Source organism: Antennarius striatus, chromosome 4 (genome assembly GCF_040054535.1).
Source record: "Antennarius striatus isolate MH-2024 chromosome 4, ASM4005453v1, whole genome shotgun sequence".
NCBI classification, from domain to species: Eukaryota; Metazoa; Chordata; class Actinopteri; order Lophiiformes; family Antennariidae; genus Antennarius; species Antennarius striatus.
In genome coordinates, this window is record NC_090779.1 from 13,044,718 (window position 1) to 13,057,851 (window position 13,134).

The 13,134-nt window shown below is 41.0% G+C and overlaps 2 protein-coding genes across 2 annotated transcripts in view; one reads left to right on the forward strand and one right to left on the reverse strand.

Annotated features, from left to right (window-relative positions):
• The first annotated feature begins 734 nt into the window (after nt 1-734).
• On the forward strand, nt 735-10,829 carry LOC137594399 (arylsulfatase A-like). The gene is made up of 8 exons (XM_068313838.1): nt 735-2,271; nt 3,847-4,087; nt 6,243-6,461; nt 6,613-6,782; nt 6,950-7,074; nt 9,248-9,375; nt 9,459-9,561; nt 9,974-10,829. Exons 1-8 carry the CDS (start codon nt 2,000-2,002, stop codon nt 10,267-10,269), a joined length of 1,554 nt encoding a protein of 517 aa, XP_068169939.1. The 5' UTR covers nt 735-1,999; the 3' UTR covers nt 10,270-10,829.
• Nucleotides 10,830-10,967: 138 nt separating this feature from the next.
• mapk8ip2 (mitogen-activated protein kinase 8 interacting protein 2) overlaps nt 10,968-13,134 on the reverse strand; it is a 30,555-nt gene continuing 28,388 nt past the window's right edge. The window contains exon 14 of the mRNA XM_068313839.1: nt 10,968-13,048. Coding sequence (XP_068169940.1) covers nt 12,976-13,048 — 73 coding nt within the window. The 3' untranslated portion in view covers nt 10,968-12,975. The remainder of the gene's footprint in view (nt 13,049-13,134) is intronic.

The following is a 13,134-nucleotide window of genomic DNA, read 5'->3' on the forward strand; positions in this document are numbered from 1 at the left end:
ATATAATGTACAGTGGGTTATTTTGTCAACAACTGTATGTGTGTAACGCCTTTCTTGAGGGTTCCAGAAATCGTCGGGAAAAGGCACAAAGTGAGACACACAGTTCTCTTGCCTGATGGTAGGGGGCGCTGGTGATCTCAAGGATTCGGCCAAGGATTCTTCTTCCGCTGTAGAAGAAAACATAAAAGTAGTCAGCCATTCATTTGTTTTCCGGTAGTGATGGGCATTCCGGCTCTTCTCCAAGCCTCGACTCTTTTGGCTTGGCTCCCTTACAAGAGCCGGCTCTTAGGGCTCCCAAATGGCTCTTCATTTAAAATCACTCTGATCGTTATATTTTAGCCTAATTTAGCAATTAATTAGTGTATTGGTAGGAAATTTTCCATTCATTGTTTTCATAAAAACTTTTTTATTTATCAAAACTTGAAATACCGAAACAACCCTTGAACAACCATACAAACACAGCAAACTTACAAATCAAACCTCAAAGTCCAATGTCTGAATATGACATTAGGACACCTTACATAATAGTCTTTTATTGGAGATTGGCATTCAGGAAAGCCAGATGTCTCAGCTTGGATGGACTGATCCGATTTCTCCTCTCTTATTATTTGTCCTGTTTTTGAGAAGACTCTCTCTGAGGGGACCGATGTTGCGACAATACAGTCTTCTAATTACCATAGTCAGTGGATGGTGGAGGGGGAGTTTCTCCTCTCTCATCGAGTTGCACGGATGGGTGGGTAGTTCTTAAATGTCTGTGAAGGTTTGTGGCTGAACTGCTCTCACAGATATTGTCATTTTACAAATTCAGCACTCAGCCTTGCAGTCCCCAACATCATTGAAATGCAGCCAAATACTGCTTCTTTTACGTTTTTCCACTCATGACAGGCTTGCTCTCCAATCCTCCTCCGTCTCCCTGTCTCTGCTGCCTGACGGTGTGTACCTGGCCTGTACCACTACACTCATTCTTTCGAGCGTCTGCCCCCCTTCCTTCTTTCACATAATGGTACGATTCTAGCCTGTCCTTGCATGTGATTGGCCGCGTCCTGTGCCCATCAAAATAAACTCCCGCCCCTGCAGGCATTCTCCGCTGAACGGACCGCTCAGAGCGGTAGCTCTGTGACGGCTGAGCAGGAGTCTGAAGCTTCGGCTCTCTCCGACGGGTATCGGCTCTTCTCGTTCACAACAAAGCATAGGCTCTTGGAGCCGGCTACTGAGCGAACGACACATCACTATTTTCCGGTCGCCATGCCTTACTCTAAAAATGGAGGATTACATATTTCAACTCAAAATTTTTCGATGCCTTTGTTCAGAAGGAGCGGCGCATGGACTTCATTTATAAGTAAACGTAATATATAAGCAAACATGTAGGAAAAAACGTTTTCTTTTAAGTCAAAAGTGCTCATTGTGTGTTACAGTTTGTACGTGTAAATTATTCTGCTCTGAGACTTAAAAGTAACCCACTCACTGTTTCTAATTAAACGGTGAATGAGGTACACTGTATGTTCAAATTTCTGTAAATCTAGTTACGATGAAATCAGTGCCTCACCAGCCATGAACCTCACCGCACGTCACTGGCCTACACACAAACAAAAGAACCGAGAATACATGTTTTACTTTTCGTATTGAAGAGATTTTTTTAATGACACTTCCAGATCTGGCACATCAACTGAAGTGTTGCTTGATGTTCCTAATTTATAAGAAAGAAAGAAAAATTGAAAATCAGTTCAACGATACGCAGACTCTATGCGACTGCACGTCCTGGATGAGGGAAACGTCATCAGTCCGCGACCTACGGCACGTGACCAGTTTGTTTTGAAACTACTTTGAAAGCAGGGTGCAGCAGAATGCTAAACTCCCAATCACACTACGGTGACCGAACCTGCCTCAGGCTTGTTCTTATCTTGGCTGTTGGGTTGTTCCGTTCAGTCTGAGTGCTGATGACTGGTTCCGGTTAGTTTGATGATGCTGAGTTACGGTAACCAGAGGAGAACCAGACAGGATGAAACGGGTGACTCGACGCGTTTCCAGCGTCATTAGTCTGAAACTCCACAGCAGAATGGACCGCATCCTGCTGGCCATCTTCCTAACTGCTTGGACCTGCTCGGCTTCGCCGCCGAACTTCGTCCTCCTCTTCGCAGACGACTTGGGTTTCGGGGACTTGGGGTCTTACGGACACCCCAGTTCACTCACCCCGAATCTGGACCGTCTGGCAGCGGGAGGTCTCCGCTTTACCGATTTCTACTGCAGCAGCCCCGTCTGCAGCCCGTCCAGGTACCTGTCTGTTCTACAAGTTCTATGGAACTAACAGCTGTGATTAATAAAGTTCACTTGACAGAAAACATTCTAACCAACTTCTCATGTGTAACAGCAGACTAACAGGAATGGAGATGTTCAGTTTTTGGTTTACAGTTTATTGTCAACTCTGCCATATGTACAGTACAGGTCACACACTACCGATCAAAAGTTTTACAACATCAATATTTCTCCAGTGTTTATTGATCGCTGGTCAAGTACAGCAAATGAGCTGAAATGGTACAAAAGTAAGTAGTGAACTGTCAATGGAGTAAAATAAAGTTTAGGTCATAAAAGTTGAAATATAGTGTACATTTCAATTTTTATTTATGATTTTTTTTTTAAAAGCCATTTACAGAGAACAAGAAATTGATGAACAATTGCGAGTTGTTCTAAAGCCATGAAAATTGTTTCAACCTTGAAAATCACAGGTTGAAGTAACAGACTTGATCGACTGGTCGAGTGACAGTTTAGAATTGTTGTCAGAACATCAAATAAGACCAACAGGCTGGTATGTCAGACGAATGCTTTAGATTCAGCCCCAAAATGACTCTTTGTTCACTCATTTTTCATTTTTTGTCATCTCATATTTTAGTGTTAGCATATTTAAACCTAACTAAAAAAAAGTGAGTGATTTGAGTGTTGATCAGCCATTTTTCATAGGGTTGTGCCTGGAAGGGCATCCAGTGTTGATGGAAATTCATCTACTGTGGGTTGAAGGCAAAGGAGAGGTGGGCAGCGGATTGTCAGACAGAAAGGGAAGAGGAATGTGGACTTGCAACTTTGATTGTGGAGATTATGACAGGAAAAGCGAGAAAGTTGGTCAGCATGATGATCGGGAGGAGGGTAGATTTACTGTTGGGTGCAGGAGAGCACGTGGAAAGGCAGTAATTCTAGAAGCTTAGAAGCAGTATTTAAATTAATTTGTTATTGAGCTGATGGCAAGAGAAGAGTTAGTTAAGAGTGTCTCAGTGGTAAAAATAAATTTTAAAAATCCTTTAATAATCCCTGTAGGGAAATAACTTTTTTTCCACTAAACAGTATCAGATCAAGTGATAAAGGGGAAAATTGAAATTGATGCTGTTATGTATAATATGATTAGTGGTTATGCCCCACAGGTGAGCGTGAACTGGAGGAGAAAGAGAAATTCTGCATGGAGGTAGTAGAGGTCAGTCGGAGCATTCTGGAGACAGACTTCTGGTTGGTGCAGATTTTGATGCAGGTTGGGGAAGGAAATAGAGGTGATGAAGAAGTAATCAGTAAGTTTGGCGCGCAGGAAAGGAACTTGGAGGGGCAGAGTTTGTTAGACTTTGCAAAGGGTGTCAGAGAGATCACTCTGTTGTTTATACAGTCAAGGATGTGTGCGTAGTACGGTACCATGTTGGCTGGTCGCAGGTCATGCTGCCGAGAAGAAGAAGCATGCATTGATCCTCCGTAGGGATCAACGTATGTTTTATTCTTATGTTTAAAGAACAGAAAACTATGTAACCCAAATCCCATCATGTAGTCTGCCCATTAGTTAATAACCTCAAACTTTGTTGTTTTTCTTCCCAGGGCATCGTTGTTGACGGGGCGCTATCAGACCCGATCAGGTGTCTACCCAGGAGTGTTGTATCCATCATCTATAGGTGGTCTTCCTCTGAATGAGACCACCATTGCTGAAGTGTTAAAGCCTCTGGGCTATGCTACTGCTGTTGTGGGGAAGTGGCACCTAGGATTTGGGTCCAAGGGGATGTATCTGCCAACCAATCAGGGGTTTGATCATTACCTGGGCATCCCCTACTCTCACGACATGGTCAGTGTGTTGGAATTGAACTCCAAGCTTCTTCTTCTTTTCCTTTCGGCTTTTCCCTTCAGGGGTCGCCACAGTGAATCAGTTGCATCCATCTTACCCTGTCGTCTGCATCCTGTTCTCTCACGCCAACTACCTTCATGTCCTCTTTCACTACATCTATAAACCTCCTCTTTGGTCTTCCTCTAGGCCTCCTGCCTGGCAGTTCAAAACTCAGCATCCTTCTACCAATATATTCACTATCCATCCTCTGGACATGTCCAAACCATCTCAGTCTGGCCTTTCTGACTTTATCTCCTAAACCTCTAACATGTGTTGTCCCTCTGATGTACTCATTCCTGATCCTAACCAACCTGGTCACTCCCAAACACAACTTCAGCATCTTCATCTCTGCTACCTCTAGCTCTGTCTCCTGTCTTTTCTTCAGTGACACTGTCTCTAAACCAAACAACATCGCTGGTCTCACCACAGTTTTGTACACCTTTCCTTTCATTTAACCTGAAACTCTTCTATCACACATCACACCTGACACTTTCCTCCACCCGTTCCATCCTGCCTGTACACGCTTCTTCACCTCTTTTCCACACTCTCCATTGCTCTCGACTGTTGACCCTAAGTACTTAAAATCCTCCACCTTCTTCATCTCTTCTCCCTGTAACCTCACTCTTCCACTTGGGTCCCTCTCATTCACACACATGTACTCTGTCTTACTGCGGCTAACCTTCAGACCTCTCCAGGACAAACCTCCACCTTTCTAGCTTCTCTTACACCTGTTCCCTGCTCTTACTACAGATCACAATGTCATCTGCAAACATCATAGTCCATGGAGATTCCTGTCTAACCTCCAGTCCCACCTCCACCTTGAACTGCTCTGTCACACCTGCAGCACATCTCACCACTGTCTTACAGTCCTCATACATGTCCTGCACCACTCTAACATACTTCTCTGCCACTCCAGACTTCCTCATACAATACCACAGTTCCTCTCTGGGCACCCTGTCATAACCTTTCTCCAGAACTACAAAAACACAATGCAGCTCTCTCTGGCCTCCTCTGTACTTCTCTATCAACATCCTCAAGGCAAATATTGCATCTGTAGTACTCTTTTTTTTGGCATGAAACCATACTGCTGCTCACAAATGCTCACTTCTGCCCTTAGTCTAGCTTCCACTACTCTTTCCTATAACTTTATCATATGACTAATCAGCTGTATTCTTCTGTAGTTGCCACAACTCTGCACCTCTCCCTTGTTCTTAAAAATGAACACCAGCACACTTCTCCTCCATTTCTCAGGCATCTTCTCACTATCTAAGATACTGTTGAACAACCCAGTCAGAAACTCTACTGCACCTCTTCTAGCCTATTCCATACCATCAGGACTGAGTGCCTTTACACTCTTCATCCTATTCAATGCCCTCCTCACTTCATCCTGACTAATCTTTGTTACTTCCTGGTCCATAACAGTCACCTCTTCTAGTCTTTGTTCTCTCTCATTTTCCACGTTCATTAGCTCTTCAAAGTACTTTTTCCATCTTCCCATCGCACTACTGGCACCTGTCAATTGACTTCCATCCATGTCTTTAATCACCCAAACCTGCTGCATGTCCTTCCCATCTCTGTCTCTCTGTCTTGCCAACCTGTATAGGTCCGTCTCTCCCTCCTTACTGTCCAACCTAGCACACCCAGAGCCTGTCTTAACTCCTTCCTAAAAGTAATGCAACACTCTTCCTTTTTTAGCTTCCACCATTTCGTCCTCTGATCTGCCTTTGCCCTCTTCATCTTCCTCACCACCAGAGTGATCCTACACACCACCATCCTATGCTGTTTGGCTACACTCTCACCTACCACTACTTTGCAGTAACTGATCTCCTTGAGATTACACCATCTACACAAGATGTAGTCTACCTGTGTGCTCCTACCTCTACTCTTATAGGTCACCCTATGTTTCTGTCTCTTCTAGAAGGAAAGATTCACTATAGCCATGTCCATCCTTTTTGTAGAATCATCGTTTTTACAAAGTCAATTGGAATTGAACTCCAAGCTGAATTTCACAAATTATTTTATATGTTTAACTTTTAATCTCTTGTACTATTTGTTAAAGGTAGTGTCTCTTTTACAGCATCAGTTATGTTTGTTTATCTCTCTTTATCTTTTCTAGGGCCCTTGCCAGAACCTGACGTGTTTCCCTCCAGATATTAAATGTCTTGGAACGTGTGATGTTGATGTTGTAACTGTCCCACTAATTCATAATGAAGTCATCATACAGCAACCTGCAAACTTTCTGGATCTGGAAAGGGCTTACAGTGACTTTGCAACTAATTTCATCACCACATCAGCCACAAAAAAGCAACCTTTCTTCCTTTACTATCCGTCTCATGTAAGCAACATAAGATACTTGAGTAAATAGAGAAAACAGTGTCAACTTCTAATTCTGAACAATGATATTGAAGCCCAAAAGTTGTGGGATATTTGAAGATTTATTGAAAAGCTGGTGCACATTGAATAATTAATAATTACTTTCGTTACAGCACACCCACTTCCCTCAGTATGCAGGTCCAGACGCAGCTGGGAAATCCTTAAGGGGTCCATTTGGAGATGCGTTGTTGGAACTTGACAACACAATAGGAAAAATAATGACAACTCTGGAGAAGACAGGAGCGATCAACAACACACTGGTCCTCTTCACTTCAGACAATGGGTTGGTTTTAGTCCTGATTTATGAATACTTCTAAGTTGCACCTTTGATACAGCAGTGTGTTTGCTGTAAGTGTCGTTATATATTTGCCATCTTTCACATCTGATTTCTACTCATGATATGTTTTGGTCTTTTATGGAATGGTGTGTTATTATTTTTCATGTCTATAGGCCAGAACTGATGCGAATGTCCCGTGGAGGTAACGCTGGGCTGCTGAAATGCGGAAAAAGCACAACATATGAAGGAGGCATGAGAGAGCCAGCGATTGCATTCTGGCCCGGGACCATCTGTCCAGGTGAGGACACCATAGCTGAAAACATGTAAAAAAAAAAATAGCAACAGCATCTTATCAATGAGAGGAGGGATATGAATCGATGCCTGATAACCCAGCCAATCCCATTTGACCTAGATACACATGGTTGACACGAGAACTGTCATTCCTGTGGAAAATGTTGCCTGTGTTGCTGACTTTTTTTGTGTTTTTCTGAATATTTTGTTTGTTTTTAATTTTTCTATTGAAATGTAGGCATTTTGTTTCCTTGTCAGCATTCAAACTTAGAAAATCATCGAGGGATTAAATATAGGTACTTCTTAATGTATGAACAGTTGACTTACCTTATCTGACTGTTGTCCTGCAGTTTCACTTTCTGCCTGCGCCATTTTTATTGTTGTTGTTTTTGTCTCTGTGAGCATCTCAGAGCATCAGGCTTCATACGTTGCAGTGGTGGGCCGTGCATTTCACACCTAGGCCTTCAGTGATGTTCTCCTTAGTCAAACGTGAATAAATACAACCCATAATACTATAAGCTGCTCCCACCACTGCCACCTATGTAGCGTTCAGGACTGAGGTGTTTATAACTTCTTTCAAATGGGACAAAAACCGGCCTTAGCCCCACTCCTCTTACTGTCACTCGCACAGAAGAACCCCGCATGTCACAACAAAACCGACTGAAATGACCATCATTTATGACACCACAGCTTGAGAAACGAAATACAGACATACACTAACACACTACTAGATGTTGCATCACCTCTATCATGTATAAAACGGTCTATTTTCAAGTAGGGAAACAAGTCTCTTTGTGTGTTTCCACTACAATCACACAGCTGCGCAAGTGCACCACATTATTTACATGCATTGCAGAAGAGCAAGAATTTTTTTTAAATATATTTTTCATTTTATTTCTTTACAATTAATTTGATATAAATGAAATTGAATTACAAGAACATTAAATATGAAAACTTATAAAAATGAAGTGCTTGTACTCACCGAAACAGCTATTCAAAAGGCTGATTTAAATACAAAATTCCTTCTCCTTTTTTTCCTCAAGAACACTCCGTTAGCTGCAACAGTTTAGCTAGTTTAGATTAGCTGAACAGATTAGCTCCTTCAGGGATGGCACCCCCCTCTAGAGCTTCTCTTGAAATGTGTGTCTGCATAGTCTGCATGGCGCCGCCTTCTCAGAGTGATTATCCAATCACAGGACGCGTACATGTCAGGTGAACGTGAAGCCAGCTAGAAGGCCTTAGTGTCGCCAACTCGTGATCTGATTGGCTATCGCATCTGTCTATTAACTATTTGTTGGTCACTCACAGTGCAGGGAGACCTGCATTCTAGATTCTGAAGGTCCTGGGCAGATTTCATTCAACCTGGCAACACAAGCTAGCTGAATTCTGATTAGATAAAACCTCTCTCGCCCAAAAACAGAACACTTACCCAGTGTTGGCCTGTCATATTATATCCCAATGTGTAAGTATATATTTATACGCATATTTGAATATATTTATTTAAAAAGAAAGCTTTGAAATATAATTAACTTTTATCATAAATATCTTGCTTCTGGTTATATTAGACCAGTAGAGAAGGCCTTGCAGGCCCTGACCACCAACCACTGATACATTGGATACTTAACTGTTTATCATGAATGACAAAATAAAGCCTAGTGAAGTTAGTGGTAGTTGCTTCTCATTGACAATAACTCCCCACTCCTTTACCTCTTCCTCTGTTCCCAAGGTAAACTAAATGCTTCATGCTACAGTACTGTACAGTAGATCATCATCAACAGCTGACTCTGGCTGTTGTTGTTGAATGTGCTCAAAAAATGGTTGAGAGTCCCTTGAAGTGTTTTCATCTTCTTCTCCTCAAGGATTAAATTATAAGGCACAAAAGTTTATGTACATAAACTAATCTGAATTCAAATCAAATAACAAGCGACTCTCAATGGTAGATATTTGAACTTTAAGTGCATATCTTCATATGATATTATGTTTGTGATATATGTTTTTAATTCATGTGCATTGTGCAGTAACGTATGAACAATCAAGATACGAACATCCTCTCAAAGCCACTTAAGGACTACCTGTAATTTTTTTCTTCAATGGAGGTTTTTTTTACATTCCAAATAACTGGAACTGATATTTGTAGATCCAATATGTGAAAATAAACTTTTCCGTATGCATTTCTTCAGGTGTGACTCATGAGATGGCTAGCACTCTGGATGTCCTCCCCACCATCACACGTCTGGCAGGAGCCAAGCTACCCAAGGTGATGCTGGATGGAGTTGATATGACAGAAATCCTTGTCCATCGAGGGAAGGTAGAGACGTCACACAGTGTGGTGAAATAATACTAGAATCATCCTGGTTCTTATGTGTTCTCATACTTAATATCTTTATGCAGAGTCAAAGGGAAACAATGATGTTCTACCCCGCTAATCCCAGTGAGAAGTATGGCCTGTTTGCTCTTAGGTTTGGAAAGTACAAGGCTCACTTCTATACACGAGGTACTGCAATAATGATGAATGCTTTATTTACATGACACTTTTTTAAAGTCTGAAGTTGCAAAGTACATTGCACAAGAGAGCAAATCTTAAGAAGAATAATGTTATTCAGAGAAAGTTCAATCAGTTATGAGAATTTCATAGGATACAGGCTTTAGGATGAAAATTGACCTTAACTGCTGTTAAGGTCTGGATAAAAGTAATTTAGAGGGGTCAATTAAAACAGGAGACAGGGAGTTTATTCTCTCACATAAAAGTAAAGCCAGTGGATAAGTTGCCAAACAACTGGAGAACAAAGTCTTGTTTGGCAAAACAACAAAGTAATTTTTGTGAATTAAGTTTCATGAAATTAAGAGAAGTTAGTAACCTTGCGAGGACTTGTATTTTTGATTACTTGTCCACATTCATGCATCAGGTGCTTCCCACAGCAGTACGACTCCTGACCAAGACTGCTCAGTATTTGCCGGCCTCAAGGCCCACGACCCTCCTCTCATTTTTGACCTGGAGGCCGACCCCTCTGAGCACTACCCACTGTCACTGGAGGGACAACCTGAGCTCCAGGCAGTGCTGGAGAGGATCAAGAAAGTCAAGGAGCAGTTTGAAGCCTCCATGGTGTTTGGCGAAAGCCAGATGTCAAAAGGGACAGACCGAGGCCTGGAGCCTTGCTGCAATCCTGATTGTAGCCCCAAACCTGACTGCTGCCACTGCTGATGGGGAAAAATATGTCAACTACTGGTAATGATCATTTCAGAAATCGTGTATTTTTTTTCTCCTCAAGATGGTTTTCTGAAAACACAAATTTGTGTGGATTTTTAAAATGTCATGGCTACTTACGGGGGTGCAGTTAATGATCGTGGGACCCCTCACTTGTAATATTGTCTATTACGTTATTATTATTGTAGAACTTTTTTTTGTAGAACTAGTTTTCAGCAGAACAAAATAATCACCAAAATGATCAAATGTGGAGTAAATATATTAATTCTCAGGTGACAATGTTTTGCAAAAAATATTTAAAAATAGAAAGCAACAACAAAGAAACAGAGACAATGTGTTTCAGACATCAAGCATATATTTTATTCGTAAGACCAAATCCATGACAAGGCAGAGTGATTTTTTTGTTTTGTTTTGTTTTTGTCATTTTTTGTTAGTTTTTCCCTGGAATTTTACAAGTCCTTCTTTTTTAAAGATATAAGATGGGATATGTTTGTTCTGTCACATACTGTATACAGTGAAGAATCTTTTTATGTAATAAAGTCAAAAGTTTGGTTTAATTCTCTCAGTGGCTATGTGGGACTAGATCATCCTCAGATGGTTTTTGTGTAGCTATGTGTAAAGGAGGAGTTGACATAGGCTGTAACAAGTTAGAAAAACATGATTAAAAGCAGACAGATTAAAAAGATCAGTGATTGGTCACTGCTGGAACTCAAAGTTGATTGACACAATGGGCGCAAGATGCAGTCATAGATTTCCAGTGGCGGCTTGTGTGGTCACTATTCAGCTCTAACATCAGATTGGTTGGTAGTCTGGTGTGTCACTCACTAATTATCACATATTACAAATATGCCTGATGTGCTGCTGAAGCCTGTCTGTAGAGAATTACGAAGTTTACAGAAATAAAAATGTAACCTGGTAACAGATGACTTAAACTTCTGTGTAGAAACATAAGACACTGAAATTATTGCAGATCACAAATTTTTGTTGTTGTTTTTTCTTTATAGGGGTTTTGTCAGGTTGTGACCTTTTTCTTTAATTTACATATTTATTTCATAACATACTCAACAGAAAGGACACAGCACTATCTTAGATTTGCTATTGTTTATATACATGATCTAACTGACAGCGATACATACATATGTAAAGAACACCTACCTCCCTCCTCCCCATCTACATTCAGTAAGCACTGAAACCCTGCCAATCGGAGGTGTTTACTCTTCTGAACTGTGACTGAAAGCAGTAGAACAAGATGCTAAACTGTGTCTCAAAGTACAATAAAGGATGCCTGAGATGATAAAACCTCGAACTATGACAATTTGAAGTGGTAATTTTACACACCCCTTCCCTACAATAGGTGCTAGACTCTAAAATGTAAGTATGCTACAATAATCCCAGAGTGCACTATTGTGTAACGTTAAAATGATGCTTTAAACTCCAGATTAGAAGCAATAAATAAATGTGGGAACATATGGTCATCTCTTATATCCACCATACTTAAAAAAGACTAACTATAAAACCTTCCTTTTAATGCTTTATAAAAGGTTTGATTACATTGTGATACCAGGACCGAGTATTAACAGGACACTCTTACTGCACAGTAAGCACACTGCAATGGAGCCTTACTGACTTGTGCCTATCAGTCAACCTAGTCACTCTTTCCCACATTGAAAATGGCAAGTGAAAAGAAAATGGAAACTAGGACATCACTAAAAACTAGAGGTCAGAGGTGGTAGAATATGGCTTTTCAGAGGGCCTTTGCTTTCTTTGACCCAAAAAAGTACATCGATCCTAGCAAAGCATATACTGATCTACATTTCGCAATTGTAACAGTAATGACTTCCTGTGAAAGCTTCTCACAGTGAACGACAGGACAACTTTGCAGACTGAACATAAGTGAAATGGTTCTGTTGTTCCATCTAAATGTGATAACGGCTACTGCACTTAATCAAAGCAAGGACTAAAGATACAACTCATCTCAGGTCATTATAAATCTCAAACCTCTTAACCTGGATTTATTCCTATCAGATGGACAACTAAACAAAATCCCCTCTATCCGTCTAGGCTGTGAGTCATTCTTAATTAGTCTGAATGAGGCGCCTGTATGTCTACTTTCTATACATTTATTTACAACACACACTACGTTTTGTACGGACACGGGGGGTAAGCTTGGACCAAGGACAGTTAACTGTACTCTCTTGTTGCTCCAATGTCACTACCAGTAGAAATCAAATTAGCAGTCTGTCACTATTGAACAAATACATATTTACAATAAATTAAATGCCAACTTCTTGATTCTGCAGCATTCTCTTACAGATTGCTGAGATGCTTGCCATTCATTCAGATATGTCTTAGTATGTCTGTGTGCAGTAACCCTTTCAGCCATGCATTGAAAAGTGAAATAGCAGTAGTAGGTATATTGTTTTCCTCTCAAAAAGGGAACCTTTAAATAAATAGGTGCTCAGTGTCTTGTATATTATATAAAAGAAAAAAAAACAGGCAATCCATCCACCAAGATGATGGAAATAGACAGAGAATAATGAAATCAGTCAGATGCCTAGCATACAGTAGAGATGAAGATCCCAATTTCAGAAGGTGACTGAATAGGATTTTACTATAGAGAGACCCCACTGACTGTGCCCTCTGGTGGCAAACTCAATGAACATAACATGTGGAGAAAGAAGGCAGTTGTCATAGCAACACTTCTTATTCCAGGTAAATGTCCTCTGTGGGGCAGGCATACTCCAGATGCTCCTGGTAATACTCCTGGAAGGCTCGTCTGTACAGAAGACACACAGATGACAGCATGACACATTAGTATTGATCAGTCTTCCGGCTGTGAAAAGCCAACCCACCGGTAGCTAA